Raw genomic sequence first — 17,443 nt, forward strand, 5'->3', positions numbered from 1 at the left:
ATCATGAAACAATTATTCCTTGAACAACCGTGAACATTCAAGCATAATGAAAAGATTCAACCAAAAGTTTATCAAGAAAACTAAACAAAAGAAGGAGTATGAATTCTACACAACCGTGACCTTTGCAGCACAAATCAAAAGGAAAGAAAACACTTCAAGATTAAATTACAAAGCTCTCAAAACAACTTTCACAAACACAGAATTCAAATTACAGTTTATGGAAGAGATAGATAAATGCAACAGAAGATGAACAAAAGCTTAAATGAAAGATTTACAAAACCAAATGAGAAGACAACAAGAACTTCAAGTATCATCCTCCATTCCAGCAGTGATTGGTTTCCTTCATCCTCCCACCATGAGCTCACGGCCTCCTTCTCCTCTCTGCCTCACATGTCCAAAAACTCTTCTCTTGTGGAGCTCTCGGCCTCCCCCTCACACACCACCAACCATCCTCTGAAAATTTGATTCTTCCTTCATTATAGCCGTGCACTCCCTCCCCATTGGACTCTCCACTTAGTTGCAAAATGATGATGATTTCCTTAGTGGATGGAGCCCTCAAGGTAATGCATGGAGCACTTAAGGTAATGGAGCACTCAAGACAATGACTCACCTCCACTAGCTGCCTTAGCTGCTGAACCAAGACCGTGAATGGAGTATGGAACGTGCAGCACCTCACCAAAGTTGCTCCTGCTGGACCAAGGCCATAGCTCTTCCTTCAAGCTTCTCTTGGATGTGTTCTTTCTTATTCAAAGCTGCTGGATGAAGAGTGGTGCAGCTGGAACGTATGAAGGTGTGAAGGTTGGATATTTTTCTGCTGCACCAAAGCCGTGAGATGTGTGAATGGTTGGACTTCTTTGTGGCAGCTGCTGTGTGCTTTGTTGGTCTTTCATGGGCTGCACCTAGTGTCTTCACGTGAAGCTCATCTAAAGAAAGAATGAAGAATTAATTTCCATGGTGCAGCTGGAGAGAAAAACCGTGAGATGCTTCTCCAATTGGTGGTCCCTTCTTTTGTCTGATGTTATGGTGCTTCCCACTTCCAAAAGAGAAAGAAGATTCTTCATTTAGTGCTGGCTGCTGCCTTAGGCCGTGAGGTGTTGTTCCAAACCAATTAAAACCAAAAGCTTTAAGATTCCCTCACCATGTGTTGTTTGGTTTTGAAATGTGACTGGAAGCATTTGCCGTGCATGTCTCCCATTTACAACGTGTTTGTTCACTTGTCCCTTACATGCCATTGTGCACTAATTTTAGAAGAAAGAAATCATGTGTTGCTTCATGCTTTCAGTTAGCTATGTCCGTGAGATGCAATGTCATTCCAAGCCAATCAATGCTTCTTAAAATTCAAGAGAGAAAGGACTTGTTCCTTCTTTTCACGTGAAGGCATATGGATGTTGCCAATTTGATTCTACCGTGAAATGCACCTTGCAACCAATCAAGAGGCCTAAAATTTAGACCCTTCATGTTGTGGCAGTGAGATGTTTTGCTGGACCAAGCCAATACCGTGATATTCCAGCCACCACAAATACCAAACAGCAAGCAAACAATGTAAAGAGATTATAAATCACTCAAACAGTAAGCACTGAACTGACATAGGGGAGTAAACAAAATACTGGGAACAACACAGAACGAATTTGAACAAAGTAAAAACTATACGTTAAAATAGACATCAAGAAGAAACTGTGAAAAAAATTGCGTGGAAAACGGATAAGAATTGAACTCAAACGAAGACACACAAGTTGACACAACATTCACGTAGCGCTGTGCGAAAATTGAAATGGCTGAGATGCATTGGGCTCAATTGTCATTTCTCATTTAACCTTCAAATGTCCCAAATTTATTTCCAAAATTTTCCTTGCAATTACTAATGCGAATAATGGCACCGTTTGAAGCATTATATGGGAGGTGCTGCAAAACACCTCTTTGTTGGTTTCAGGATGGAGAGGTAGTGTTGACGGGACCAGAACTAGTTCAGCCGACCACAGAGAAGGTGAAGCTTATACAGGAGAGGATGCGGGCATCTCAGAATAGGCAGGAGTCCTATGCAGATCAAAGGAGGAGACCGTTAGAGTTTGCGGTTGGGAATCATGTTTTCCTGCGAGTAACTTCAACCACGGGTATCGGTAGAGCTCTTCGCTCGAGGAAACTTTCTCCTAAGTTCATTGGTCCATACCAAATTTTGAGGCGAATTGGGCCAGTCTCTTACGAGATTGCGTTACCCCCTCAGTTGGCCAATCTCCATCCAGTTTTTCATGTTTCCCAACTAAGAAAGTATGTACCTGATCCTTCTCACATTTTAGAAATAGAAGAGATTCAAATCCGAGAGGATCTCTCCGTGGAAGTACAACTTGTTTGTATAGAAGACACTAAAGCAAAGGAACTTAGAGGAAAAACTATCATTTTAGTCAGGGTGGTTTGGGATAAGAGGACAGGTGACTCTACATGGGAACTAGAAGAAGAAATGAAGCAATTGTACCCTCAACTATTTTCTTGAAGTGTAGAATTTTCGGGGACGAAAATTTTTTTTGTTGGGGAAAATGTAAGACTCATGAAAAATATTAGTAAATTTTAGCATTTTATTAGTAATAATAATTTTAATGGATAGAAAAATGTAAATTTTGGATATAAAGTTATAGTAATTTAGAAGGAGAGGTTCAAATTTTGATAACTTATTTAGGATTTTTTTTAAGAAAATTAAAAAAAAATGAATACTGAATAGTGAATAGTAAAAAGTGAATAGTAAAAAAATAAATAAAATGAAAGGATAAGAATTGTTTAGCATGGAAGGAATTAGGATCAGATTTAAAGACATTATTAAGGAATCCATTATGAATCCATTAAGTAAGTGGTGATTAAGAAATTAATATAATAAAATAATATTAAAATAATATTAAAAAAATTGATGAATAGTAAAATTTTTGGACTATAAATAGCTATGAAGGGGGAGGCTATTTTGCACAAAGAGAAGAAGAATCAAGAGAGAAATCTTGAAATTTAGAGAAGAAAGAGTTAGGAAGAAATTTTGGTTGTAAGAAGAGTAGAGATTCTGAAGAGTTTTCAGGGAACAGCTTCTAGTGAGAAAATAATTCTAGAGAAGAGGTAGGGGAGCTAACCTTTCTATGCTTTTATATTATGATTTAGTATTGTTTTATTACTATTCATGTCTTGAAATTCTGTGTGAATATTGTTAACGTTTACTGTATATCTATCTATATTGAATTTCGGTGTTAATATTATATGCTGTTGTTTTGAATCTGTAAATAAGAAATTCATTAAAAACTAGTTGAGGAACACTTTGGCTAAAGAAAGACTTGGTACTTAAGTTGTCCATTGTGACGCTGATAATGCTAATTCTTACCATTATCTAAGCATCATTTTAGTAGCAAAATCAACTCTTCTTTAGCTTATTACTTGCTTAAATCCTCTCTTTTATTTAGTTTTAGTATTTATCTATATTTTGGGCTACATTACGTAAATAATACTCTAATCCCTTGTTTTCTTTGATCTATTTTGATGTTAGGAAGATCCTCCATTACATTGAAGAGCCTCGGTGATCCAGGAAGTCTTTGATTTAACAGTCATTTTCGCTTAAGCGAGAATAATTTAGCTTAAGCGAGAATGACTATCTTCTCCAAGAAGAATTCTCGCTTAAGCGAGAATAATTTAGCTTAAGCGAGAATTCGGGCAGTATATATACTCATGAGGCAGAAAGAAAAAGGGTCTTTGGTTCTTTGGAGGTGCGATTTCACGTCTGGAGCTCATGGAGGGCACGAGGAGCTTGTGGGAACATCTCCTCCTCTTCCTTTGGGTCTCCTTCTTCTTCCATCTTCCATGTTTGTAAGCTTTAGGGTTCTCCATGAAATGGAGAACCAGATTCATCTTGTTAGGGTTAGATGTAGCTTATGAACTCTTGTGTAATGAATGATTGTTTCGTATTTATAAATGCCTTTTCTATCTATTACTAGTATTCTTGTTTCTGATCTTAAAGCTTGCATGTAATGGGGACGTTCATGACTTGATTTTGGGGTTTCATTGAGCCAGGAATGGGATATGAAATCTTGAACTGAAACAAGAGTCCTTGCGGGTCATTGAGCCAGGGATGGGATATGATTCACATGTTGTCTTAGATCCTAGTTCTTAATGCGGGTTTGCTTGTTAGATTGTCCAAGGGATTGGAGTTTGATAAGGAAAACCTAGGCTCTTTCACCTAAGGGATTAGGGCTAGAGTGTTTTAGTGGATTGACTTTAGTAAATTGATAGAGAGGAGATGAAATTGGTTATACACAAGAGTGCATTGGTAAAAACTAACCTTAACAATGTCATTTCATACCATTTCTAGTCTTTTCCATTTCCAAGTGCCTTCAATACCAAAGTCCAACCTTGTAATTACTTGTGAATTTATCTTTTTGCACATATTCTTAAATGATGAGTTGTTCTTGAGTCTAGATGAGTTGTTAATCGCACAATTTTCTAGTATTACGAGTCTCTTGGGAAAACGATACCTGGTCTTACCACGGTTTATTACTTGAACGATTTGGTGCACTTGCCAAAGAGATTAACAGACGCACCTCTCTTTCCTGGAAGTCTACTCGACAAGTTTTTTTACTTAAATCCTATTGAACAGATTATGTACTGTTAATTTATTTTGTGATATATTCAGTTTGTATGATGTCTGCGATGATTGGATTTTATTGGATTTGAATTTATGCATCGGAACATGATTGTGAACTATAATGATGTGATTTATGTGGAAAGTATGTGAATGTATGAGATATGTTGAATTCACTGTGATAATATGATGATATCCGGTTATTCATGTCTTGGGTTAAGTTTCAAAGTGACAATATGGTTCATGGACGCAATTCCATGATCCTCAAGGAGAGGATACATGGTGGTGCCCTGGTAGTGTTTAGAATGAAAGTAGGAGCTCAGTCTTGGGGGTCATCCTGAAACTCCAATGGTCTTTCTTCTCATGTAGAGAGGATTGAACCATGTGGTGAGGAGTAGCAGGAGGTCCTAGTCTTGGGTGCTTCCAGTATGATCCAAGGTGAGTGATAACAGACTAACCTCGTGAGTGTGGTAGGGTGGGGGAGCCCAAGACCCGCCATAGCTCGACTATCATTCTAAGTTCGGACGAGTCAGTTTATAAAGTAACAAGTCATGTGATGTCATTTTACCATGTTTGAATGATTTTTGCATGTCGTGTGAGGTTGAATAACATGCTTTTTATGTCTAGCTCACCCCTACTTGTTTGTGTTTCACTACAAAAAAGTAGGGCATTACCGAAGGCCAAAAGCCCTCGGAAAATGCCATAAGCCGTCGATAAAGGGTGTTTACCGAAGGCTTATCGACGGCCAAAAATCCTTCGGTAAATCTCTTGTCGCTAAATATTACCGAGGGCTTTTGTCCTTCGGTAATTACCGAAGGCCAAAAGCCTTCGGTAATTACCGAAGGGCAAAAGCCCTCGGTAAGTTTCGAAGTGCGAAAGAAGAGAGTAAGCAGTGAGTGACTGTCATCCTTATTGAAAGTCGGAGTTTTCCATACATCTCTCTGGGCGTTTCATACAAGACGACACGTTTCTCATCAGCATCATCAGAATTTTCAGAGGAAGGTACAGGGACAAGATGCAAGATCCTTCCTGATGGATAAAGATGATGTTTAGCAGGCTTCTCTGATGTTGCCTCTGTACTACCTGCTTCTGATGTTGCCTCATTTTTCATTTCTGCTTCTGTGATGCCTTTTTTTCTGGCTGCTTGTTTTTCCTTGCCACCATTAATCTTAGGATTATCACCCTGTTCCTCCAGTTGAAGCTCCTTCAAATATTGATTCATTTCATCGTTAGCAGTGTTGTGAGTGGCAGAACTTATTTGCTCCTCTTCTTCATCCACGCCATTTCCATTGACATACAGGCAGCTGCATAAAAAATTATATTTGTGAAACAACAGAAAAATCAACTAATTAATTAATTAAGAATCATAGATAACAAATTCCCAATTCCCAATTCCCAATTCGCAAACCCCAAACTCATTCTCACGCCATGGATCACAACCCTCGAACCTTTCCCATCCTTTCCGACTCCGACCACTTCGACCTCGAGCAGCCGCGGGCTCCGGAGATTGTGAGCCAAATGCCGCACCTCGCCGACCCATACCTCATGGCCTCCATGGGCCGAGTCGTATCTCAGGTGGCCTAGGCCGGAACGGTCCTGAACCAGATGGGGGAGCTGCCCACGCATGAGGAAGTTGACAGCGCCAGGGCCAGGCTGACGGAGATCGAGGCCCACCTGTCCCACGAACTAGAGGAGATCGCGCCCCGCGGAGATGGAGATTCACGAGTGGCGGGCCCACCAGGCCGAGAAGGAGAGGGAGGGCCGGGAGCGGGCGGAGACGGAGAAGCGAATCTGGAAGTCGGTGCTGCAGTTGGACGAGATGCACGAGGCGTACGAGAAGCTTCTGAAGGACGCGGAGAACGGCTTGGGGTGACCAAAAACAGACAACAGTTTTCGTAGCGGTGGAGGAATTTCGAAAATTTGGCAGAGGAGAAGGGGAATTTCTGAAATTTGGCCAGAGGAGAGCAAGATTAGGGCTTGATAGCGTTGAAGGAGCAAAGGGTTGGAGGGAAAGGTTTTGGGCGACGAGAGAGCACTAGGGCCGGTGGGAAGTGGGAAAATGAATTGCAGAGAGGGAACATCTTAAAATTTTTCGAAGAAATTACCGAAGGTCTCTCAGCCGTCTGTAATTGAACTCACGAATGACTTACCGAAGGCTCATAGGCCCTCGGTAAAGAGCCGCCGGAAATAAGCGCATTTCTTGTAGTGTTTGGGTTTGGGTATGTGCGATGATCACCCACTTGGGTGGGAGCAGATGGCAAGGAGGACACTTTGGAAACAGTTCTTGATGGGGATGGCAGCGCTGCAACTTAGATTCGCTAGTTTTTATTTGCTAGCTTTGACAAACTTTTGTATGTTTAAAATTTTAAATACTCTGTAAATTCCAGGGAGAAACTCTAATACTCTAGTTTTCAATTCCACGCTATTCTAAGGATGACCGTAATCCTTAATTACTCTTGACTGCTTTCCTATATTATGCAATGATGACGTCTTTATTATATATGGTTTTTATATATTTTGGGATGTCATAGAAAGAACAAGAGAAGGTTGAAGAACACATGCAACCAGCAGGGCTACCTTGCATGTGACAGAATTTTCCAAATTTTGACAAAAACTCAAGAAACAAAACTTAACCGTTAAAAACACAAGTTTGATCGGCGAATGAGGAATTCTTGACACCAAAATGAGGAATTCTTGACACCAGAATGACTTAGACACAATCTGATGGTAGATCAAATGAGGTGAGATGAGAGATTTTTTTTAGAGAGAAGGAGGAGAAAAGAGAACAGAGCTTTGAAGAGTGATAATGGTTTCTCAGATAATGAAACCAACTTTGAATTCAACATTTATATATCAACATTATTTTATTATTAACTGCTCGGTCCCATTATCTGGTGCCACTTGTTCACTCCCAAGGCTGACTCCTCTCAGTCTTTACACAAAATACCTGTCCATCTATAAACTAAATTTTTTGGACTCTTACATTTTATAATGTTTTTAATTAAAGAGATTAATACAATGTTTAAAATGATATTTTTTTAAGTTAAAAGAAATTTATATGAAATAAAATTATTTTTAATAAAACACAATGTTAAAGTAAATTATTAATGGCTTAGTTATATTATTTAAAATATTTTATAGATCTTAGTTCTATTAATTAATATATTTTATTTTAATGATCAACGTGTAATTAATATTAACACTCAAAAATATTAAAAATAAAATTAAACCTAACAAATATGTTTGACATACATTTAGAATAAATTAAGAGCGTACTTAATCCTCATAATTTATAGAGGTGGGAACCAAGATTGTTTAATCTAACCATTAAATTTGATTTTTTATTCACGTGATGACAACCTCGTCTACACGGTCCAATGTCCCTTGAAAATAGCTTACCTACCCTTTGTTTTTCCACGACCAGACGTTGGAAAATTGATAGAAGCATCGTTTTCATTTTCCCTCAAAATCAACTGCATGGCCCACTTCAGAGAAATTGCCATGGCTCTTTTTGACGTTTTGCACAAAAATTGTAGGTACTCATCCATGATAATGTCACTATAATGTGACTAAAAATATTGAGTATAATATGCATATTTATTCAATTATAAGTATTTTTTTTAACTTGCGTGTTGGATGGAGTAATTAAAACAGGTAATTCATTTAATTTGAGAATTTAAAACTCTTCATAATACAATGATATGTTTAAATAAAGTAAAGTAATTAGAAATAAATTGAGTTAAGAAATTTTTGAAAGTGTTTCAAACCAATAGAGTAGACTCAATTGAATGTCGAGAATAGTTGGCAAGGGTCAAAGGTTAAAACCAGTTATTCTGGATTGAAAGTTGGGACGAATTGATTCAGACAGAAGGTCGGGATGAGTTAATTTTGGATGAAGGTCAAGATAAATTAGAGTTGAAGGTCGAGCTAATTAAGCCTAGACAAAAAATCAAATCAAGTTAGACTGAACTTAAAGTCAAATCAAGTCGTTTCAAACCGAATGTCAAGATAAGTCCTCTTTAACCTAGAATTAAGACAAATTGTCTCAAATAAAATCAAGTTAAATCACCTGAGATTCAACCCAATTGCCTATCAGTCAAGTCAAAGTTCAATATAAATGTCGAGAAAAATGGATTTGATTTTATTTGGTCTAGATCATGTTTATCATAATTTTAATTTTCTTTACAATAATAAAATAAAAAATATTTTAAAACTTTGACAAAAAGTAGTATAAATTAAGATCCATTACAAAAAAATAATCAATACTGATATTTTTTTAACAATTATTTAATATTTAAATAATTTTTGAATTTGATGGAAATTGATCTTTGTGCAAACAATATATATGAAAAGGGTTAAATATGTTTTTAGTCCCTAAACTATTGACCGTTTCTGGTTTTCGTCCCTCTTCCAAAGTAAGGTACAATTTAGTCCTCAATCTTTAAAAAACGTTCGTTTTAGTCGAAAAAACGAACGTTTTGAGGACTAAAACGAGGACTAAAAACAAAATTTTGAGGACTAAGAGGAACGTTTTTCTAAAGAATGAGGACCAAATTGTACCTTACTTTGGAAGAGGGACGAAAACCAGAAACGACCAATAGTTTAGGGACTAAACACTACAAGAAATAATGAAATTACATACGGAAAATTATAGTACCTGCATAACTGTGTAACAATTTGCTTCATGGTATTTTGTACTCAATGATTTTAGTCTTCTGGTTTCAACATCTTCTTTCTGTCTGATAGTGTATCATTTGGCATAAATCCAGATTCGTATAGATCATTCCATGTTGTTTATAGTTTCAGTTTAAGCATTTATCAAGACAAACATGCAAAAAGTTTACTCCCTGAACCCATTTGATATTTGTTTTCTGCTTTTGCAGATTTGCTTTATGTTTTCTCGAATCTGTCAAGGAATCTAAATTTCATTGAGCATACACACATTGCTGGTTGGAAATTGTAAGTGAATTTGATTATTATGCATCTGAAAATATTTTGTAGACTATATTCTGCATGTTTTTCTCCCCTGACTTATATTACTTATTCTATGCAGGAATCAAAGAGCAAGGCCCATCATTATTGATCCTGCCCTTTACTTATCAAAGAAATCTGATTTAGCATTGACCACTCAACGAAGAACCCATCCCACGTCTTTTAAACTGTTTAGTGGTATGTCCCTATCGATTATCTAACATTTAAAAAACCTATTTTAGAGACAGTGAGTTCTGAGCTACTTGTTAATTTTTATTGGAACTGTTGATTAATAGTTGTTTAACTCTGAACTTGATAATATATTGGGGCTTTCTTAAGAGTCAGCAAATTACTCTTATTAGGTTGAGCTTCATTAAACTAAATATTAGACATCATTCCATTAAAGTGTTATACCATGAGTTTGAGGAATTTTAAGCATATGGTGAACATCACAATTTCTTTTTATATAATTTATATATATATATAAAATAACATATGCAGAGAAATTAGAATATATAGTGAATATTGGTTTAGATAGGTTAACATTAATTTTTATATTTATATTTATTGGTCTAATCCAGAAAGTTTGTCAATAGAATAAGAACTTTTATTCTGCTTGTATATTGTGCATGGAGAACTGCTATATACAGGGCATTTATTTAGCTCTTCTTAAGCCATTATATACGGATTTATCCGTATATAATTTATATACAGAAATTATATACGGATAAATCCGTATATAATTTATATACGGAAATTATATACGGATAAATCCGTATATAATTTATATATGGAAATTATATACGGATTTATCCGTATATAATTTATATACGGATAAATCCGTATATAATTTATATACGGATAAATCCGTATATAATTTCCATACATAAATTATATACGGATAAATCCGTATATAAACCTAGCTACGACGGTATTATATACGGATTTTTGCCCGTATGTAATCCGTATATAAACACGTATTATATACGGATTTTGGGTCTTATATACGGATTTTTGCTGTATATAATACACTTTTTTCTTGTAGTGAAAAACATATTTAACCCTATATGAAAATAAAATAAATTAAAACAAATTGAATTAAAATTTAATGTATTTAAATATATTGAAAATTGAAAACATTTCTATATAAAATTTTTAAGATGAAAAAGAAAACGAATAAACGAAAAAAGATCATAGTATTTAATAACACACTTTAAATATCTTTGAACTTGGGGGATAAACATTTTGTGGTTTAATAGATAAAGATAAACGTGACATTTTAACAGTGAACATGTCATATAAAGAAGCGAATATATGATGGTAACAGTTTAACGTGGTTAATACGGTGCACTAACAATAACCAATTCAACGAAAGAAAAAGTAGAATATTTCTTGAATTGGGTTCTTATATATGTCATGCAATTTATATCTCTTTTAATTGAAAATTTCATCATGGTGTTCGTATTTCCAACGCTTCTGTCCATTGTAATGTTGTTTTGTGCGTTTCCACATTACGGTGCTGCCAGTTCTTCCGATTCGGAAGCAAATGCTTTATTGAAGTGGAAAGGCAGCCTTGACAACCACAGTCAAGCTTCTCTCTCTTCATGGAATGGCACTAATCCTTGCATCTGGCGAGGAATAGAATGTGATGATTCCCATTCTGTTTCTCACATAAATCTTACACGTGTTGGATTGAAAGGTACACTTCAAACTTTTAACTTCTCATTACTTCCAAACATTCTCGTTCTGAATATGAGTTTCAACTACTTGTCTGGAAGTATTCCTCCACAGATTGAACAGTTGTCCAATCTCAACACGCTTGACTTGTCTAAAAATAATCTCTCCGGTAGCATTCCCAAAACCATCTGTAATCTTTCCAAACTAAAGTATCTGAATCTTGGTGTCAATGGTCTCTCTGGTTCTATTCCTAATGAAGTGGGCCATCTCCAGTCTCTTATCACATTCGATATATATAACAACAACCTCTCTGGGTCAATCCCTCCTACCTTAGGAACCTTACCACTTTTAGAACTCATTCACCTTTATGAAAATAAACTCTCTGGACCCATTCCTGCCAGTATTGGGAATTTGTCCAGGCTCACCAAGTTATCTTTATCTACAAATCAACTCACCGGATCCATCCCTCCCCATATCGGAAATTTATCAACCGCCAAGATCATATGTGTTTGTGAGAATGAACTTACTGGCGAGATTCCAATAGAAATGGAGAAGCTTACTGGTCTCGAATGTTTGCAACTTGCTGATAATAATTTTATAGGCCAAATACCTCAGAACGTTTGCCTCGGCGGAAATATGAAATACTTCACAGCTGCTAATAACAATTTCACTGGCCCAATTCCAGAGACTTTGAAGAAATGCTACAGCCTTAAAAGACTCAGGCTTCAGCAAAACCATCTAACTGGGGATATAACAAACTTTTTTGATGTCCTTCCAAACTTGAATTACATCGATCTCAGAGAAAATAATTTTCACGGTAATCTTTCACCTACTTGGGGAAAATTTCGCAGCCTCACAAGCTTCATGATTTTCAAAAACAATTTGTCAGGTGTTATTCCACCAGAACTAGGTGGCGCAACCAAATTACAGCTGCTTGATCTATCCTCAAACCATCTTACAGGAAACATTCCAGAAGATTTATGCAACTTAACCCTCTTGTTTGATCTTTCAATCAACAACAATAGGCTTTCTGGAAATGTTCCCTCCAAAATAGAATCACTAAAGCGACTTCAATTCTTGGAGCTCGGGTCAAATGATTTCACAGGCTTAATCCAGAAACAACTTGGAAGTTTGCACAATTTATTGTCCTTGAATCTGAGCCAGAATAAATTTGAGGGAAACATTCCTTCTGAGCTTGGCAGTTTGAATTTTCTCTCAAGTCTTGATCTCAGTGGAAATTTGTTGAGTGGAAGATTACCACCAACGTTTGGTTTAAAAGACTTAGAAACATTGAATCTATCGCACAACAGTCTTTCAGGTGGTCTCTCTAGCTTACATGATATGATAAGCTTGACATCTTTTGATATATCATACAACCGGTTTGAGGGTCCACTTCCTGAAAATCGTATCTTCCACAATGCCACCATTGAAGCACTGAGAAATAATAAAGGCCTGTGTGGCAATGTCGCGGGCTTGGAGCCTTGCCCGACAGTAAGTGGGAAATCTCATAATAATACGACAAGGAAAGTGCTAATAGCAGTTTTATCCGTTACTTTGGCCATTCTAATGCTTGCATTATTTCTTTTTGGTGTCTCCTGTAATTTATGCCGAACTTCAAACAAAGAAAAAGAACAGGCTCCACGATCTCCCAGCATGTTTCCAGTATGGAGTTTCGGAGGCAAAATTATGTTTGAGAATATTATGGAAGCCACCGAAAATTTTGATGAGAAATATCTCATTGGAGTTGGAGGTCAAGGTTGTATTTACAAAGCATTATTACCTACAGGTGAAGTTGTTGCTGTGAAGAAACTTCATTCAGTTTCGGATGGAGAAATCCTCAATCAGAAAGCTTTCGTAAATGAGATCCAGGCTTTGACAGAAATCCGACATCGTAACATTGTAAAGTTTCATGGGTTTTGTTCGCATTCACAATACTCATTTTTGGTGTGCGAATTCCTAGAGAGGGGCGATGTGAAGAAGATTTTGAAAGACGATGAACAAGCAACTGCATTTGATTGGAAGAAAAGGGTGGATGCTATTAAAGACGTGGCAAATGCTTTATGCTATATGCACCATGATTGCTTACCTCCAATTGTTCATCGTGATATATCAAGCAAAAATGTTCTTTTGGATTCAGAATATGTAGTTCATGTCTCAGACTTCGGAACTGCTAAGCTTCTTGATCATAGTTCAGCCAATTGGACATCATTTGCCGGAACCTTTGGATATGCTGCTCCAGGTTAGTTTCCTTTCTATATTGTGTACATATCATGGTATTTCAGCAGCTTGTTTTTGTTGATCATTAAAAAGATATTTTTAGTTTGATTCTTTCTTTACGACTAAAATGCTAGTTAATTTTTAATTTGATACAGAACTTGCATACACAATGGAAATAAACGAGAAATGTGACGTGTATAGTTTTGGGGTCTTGGCATTGGAAATATTATTTGGAAGGCACCCTGGTGATGTTACATCTTTATTGCAATCTTCTTTATCAATTGGTATGATCTCAACACTTGATCATATGGCATTGATGGATAATTTGGATGAACGTCTACCTCATCTAACAAGTTCTACTTTGAAAGAGTTGGTATCAATTCTCAAGATAGCAATTTCTTGCCTCACTGAAACTCCACGATCTCGTCCAACCATGAAGCTCGTAACCAACGAGCTTGCAATGTCCAGGTCATCTTCATTGTGACACACACAGCTGAAAGACTGAACATCCAACTATGAAAGCAAACCTTTCGTTTACAGGCAGAAGAGTGCCATGTGCTATAGTATAAAATAGCAGCCGGCACCAACTTATTAGTTACTTAAATAAAAAAGAGAATGATGTTTCATCCTCAAGTGGATACTGACACTTCCTTGATCCACAGCCACTGATTATTAAGTTTGCGTTTGTAGTTATTTAAAGTTGGAGTTATTTAAAGTTGAAAAATATTTTTTATTGTAGTATATAAGTTAATTGAAGTTTAAAGTGAATTTTCATTTTCACTACGTTCATTTTCCCCCAAACTGTTTAGTATATTATTTAAGTAGAATATAAAAGTTAGCTTTATTTGAGTTGAAATTTAAACGTTCCAAAACTTATATAAGTTAACATTTGTGAATTCTCGGAAATTTAAACCATGATTACTGTCAAATCTGTCATTTATTTTCACTGCTGAGTCACCTGACTGCTCCCATAAATGCAACGCGCCACACGTTCAGTGCATTAAAAACGCACTAAACGCTGCATGCAAGAGCGCCACTTGTCACGTAGAAGTTTCGGAAGTCAGAAGTGAGAGTGCAGGTGTCAGCAGAGGAGACGCTCGTTCGTTTGGGCGTGGAAATTAACAAAGCTGAGTTTCGAAAAACGCTCTCTCACCTGCACGCACTCTTCTTCTTCCTCAGAACCAAAACCTTTCATTTTTCTCCAACTTCTCTCTAGAACCAGTTCACCTTCTCTCTACGATAACTCCTTACCTTCTTCTCCGATCAACTTACAGCACCGTAGGAACGTTCGCCCAGCTGTGAGCTTTCTTTTGGACCGAACAGCTTCAAGAACTGGAACTGGTAAGTCCCCTTTCCGTAGCTCGTCTTTAGGGTTCTGGAAAAATAGGGTTTTTAGTTGCATGCAAGCATGTATTCTAAGCGATCTGTATTCCGTGGTTAGATTGTGTTCTGGAAGTGTCAAGAACCTAAGAACAACGTAGTTGGACGAAGCCACATTCACATCTAGGACAAGTTTGATTTCCAATCCGGGTAAGGGAAGCTTATATGTTTAATTTATACTTGTGTGTGGTATGAAAGAATGTTATGAAGATATGTATGTGGGCTGTTTGAGTATGCATGAACGAATACTGATTGTATGGATGAATATGAATTCTTATTTGGTTGAAATATATGTTGATTTGATTATGTATGAACGGAGTGTGGTTATTGTATAGTTGGAATGATTAAAATGTTGAGATCTGTTTGATGATGATGTTTAAGGTGAATTAAAATCTGGAATGAAAGTTATAAAGTTTATAAATTTGAAATCTGGAAAATTCTGCTAAGGTTGAGAAATCTGAAATTTAAAACACTTCCCTATGATAAAAGACGCTCGTCATCGTACGGTCTTATACCGTTCGGTTTTCCTGGAAATTAGCTTAGAATGGAATTCTTTCATTTGGAAAGAACTCTGCTCGAGAATGAGCGTCCCCATTTGAATGTTTGAGCGTTCGGTTTAGCTCAGCTGAATTTGAATATTTGAAACTTTACAAATACGTAACGCTCGGTCTTTAACCGAAGCGTTCGCCCTTATAGCGTTCGGCCTTACGTCGAACGTTCGTCTTTCATAGCGTTCGGCCTTATGTCGAACGTTCGTCTTTCATAGAGTTCGGCCTCATGTCGAACGTTAGTTCTAAATGACGCTCGGTCTGATACTGAAGCGTTCGTCCTAAACAGCGCTCGGTCTGATACCGAAGCGTTCGTCCCAAAATAGCGTTCGTTCCAACATTTGAATATCTATCTTCTTATGTTCGTTCAAATACTGGCATCAGTTCTGTATATACAAAATTTTACAAAGAAAATTCCTAAGTATTATTAACCATCTTCCCTATATTGAATCTGGTCCAAGATCTTTTCTAAGTATCAGTACTCTTTCAAATTGAGTCGTTTCATTTAACTGACCAAACAGAGAGTCACGTTCGTCCATCCAGTACTTATTTTAGACGTTCGTCCTAATTCTTCAAAGGACTGAACGTTCGTCCTTTTATGCTCTTAAAGTTAAATATGAAAATGATGATAAATTATAAGATCTTACCATGCGAACACTATATTGAGTGATTCTATGAGGATGGGATTTGAACGAGCGTTCCATGGAGGAACGTCTCTTTTATATATTTAAATGTTAAATTTGGTAAAGTATGACTGTGGATAAGCTAAGCCAGGCTTGGTCCATCCTGATATTCCGTGACACTCGTTCTCAAGTAGAGAGGAGTAGTTCATGTGTGGGAATGGCAGGAGGTCCTTAGTCCATAAGTTAACATGGGCGACGTAAGAACGGACTAACCTCGAGTGGCAGCTGATTAGGTATATCCCGGCTACTACACCACTCGGGTGCGAGGACGCTTGTAGCTACACAGATCATACAGTCCGGACGGTCGTCATAAGTATATATATATATATATATATATATATATATATATATATATATATATATTCATATAATGTTACATGAGTGCTTGCGTGGAATGATATGTTTATTGTATATGTTGATGTATAATTTAAGTTATATAAGCTTACCCTTTCGTTTCCTTGTGTTGTCGCCTTGTATATGTACGTTCGTCCTGTCATTGCAATGATCATCCGTGTGGATGTGAGCAGATGGAGGCGCGTCACTTGAAGAAGTACTAGAAGAAGAAAATTTGGAAGACGCTAACCTGGCGGAGGTAGAAGTTAAAGCCGAGCCCTAGAGCGCTCGCGTGTGTTGTAGTTAGTTTCATTTATGTTATTTTTGAACGTTCGGTTATAGTTTTGTAAGACCGTTCGTCCCTGAACTCTTGCTTGTATAAGCGTTCGTTATTTCTTTATGTTTATGCCGTTCGGCAATTAGACGCTAGTTCAGATTTGTAAGACTGCACTGTTTTATATGATTAATGTAATTAATTCTGATTATGGTAATTACTATATGTTGGGATGTTACATTAGTGGTATCAGAGCAGTTTTGTCCTTTTAAGGAACACTGTAGGTTATGAGTGCACTACGTTTTTGCTGTGTGCTTATTATGTGTTAATGAGTTATTGTTTTAACTCTTGAACATTACTAACGCTCGTTTTTCTCTGATCCAGAGAACTAATGGCGCCTAGACTTCCTCCTCCTCCTCAACCGAATGAGTCCGATACGTCCAGCAACACTAGGTTGTTGGAAACCGTGGTTGAAAGGCTGCATCAACAGAACACAACGTTGCTGGAGCAGAACGCCACCCTGATGCAGCAAAACCAAGCTGCTATGCAAGGTTTGGAGGCCTCGCGTGTCAATTCTGAAAACACACAAAGGCAATTGATGGAGATCTTAGCTGCTACAAGACACACCCCGGGAGCGTCTTCTTCCAACGCTGCCCCGCCTGCAGCTGAATGGAGTTTGGAGAGTTTCCTCCAACATCATCCGGCTAAATTCAGTGGGAAATGCCTTCCTGATGAGGTGGACCAGTGGCTGAGAGAC

General features: G+C 37.2%; 2 protein-coding genes and 1 long non-coding RNA gene across 3 annotated transcripts; all 3 read left to right on the forward strand.

Moving 5' to 3' along the window:
- The first annotated feature begins 1,870 nt into the window (after window positions 1–1,870).
- LOC124835043 (uncharacterized) lies at window positions 1,871–2,488 on the forward strand. The gene has a single exon (XM_047309907.1). It carries the CDS (start codon window positions 1,871–1,873, stop codon window positions 2,486–2,488), a length of 618 nt encoding a protein of 205 aa, XP_047165863.1.
- Window positions 2,489–9,271: 6,783 nt separating this feature from the next.
- Window positions 9,272–9,923, forward strand: LOC148197667 (uncharacterized). The gene is made up of 2 exons (XR_015786827.1): window positions 9,272–9,562; window positions 9,657–9,923. It is a non-coding gene; the product is annotated as an uncharacterized LOC148197667 (long non-coding RNA).
- Window positions 9,924–11,024: 1,101 nt separating this feature from the next.
- LOC148197668 (uncharacterized) lies at window positions 11,025–14,258 on the forward strand. The gene is made up of 2 exons (XM_088116115.1): window positions 11,025–13,490; window positions 13,624–14,258. Exons 1-2 carry the CDS (start codon window positions 11,027–11,029, stop codon window positions 13,950–13,952), a joined length of 2,793 nt encoding a protein of 930 aa, XP_087972241.1. The 5' UTR covers window positions 11,025–11,026; the 3' UTR covers window positions 13,953–14,258.
- The last annotated feature ends 3,185 nt before the right edge of the window (window positions 14,259–17,443 follow it).

This window comes from Vigna umbellata, chromosome 5, assembly GCF_029865625.1.
Source record: "Vigna umbellata cultivar VRB3 chromosome 5, Vumbellata_1.0, whole genome shotgun sequence".
NCBI lineage: Eukaryota > Viridiplantae > Streptophyta > Magnoliopsida > Fabales > Fabaceae > Vigna > Vigna umbellata.

Bases quoted from the DNA above. Each gene is read 5' to 3' on its own strand.
- LOC124835043 (XM_047309907.1), top strand. From the start codon at position 1,871: ATGGCACCGTTTGAAGCATTATATGGGAGGTGCTGCAAAACACCTCTT.
- LOC148197668 (XM_088116115.1), top strand. From the start codon at position 11,027: ATGGTGTTCGTATTTCCAACGCTTCTGTCCATTGTAATGTTGTTTTGT. The intron at 13,491-13,623 runs GTTAGTTTCCTT...AATTTGATACAG, and splicing joins CTTTGGATATGCTGCTCCAG to AACTTGCATACACAATGGAA.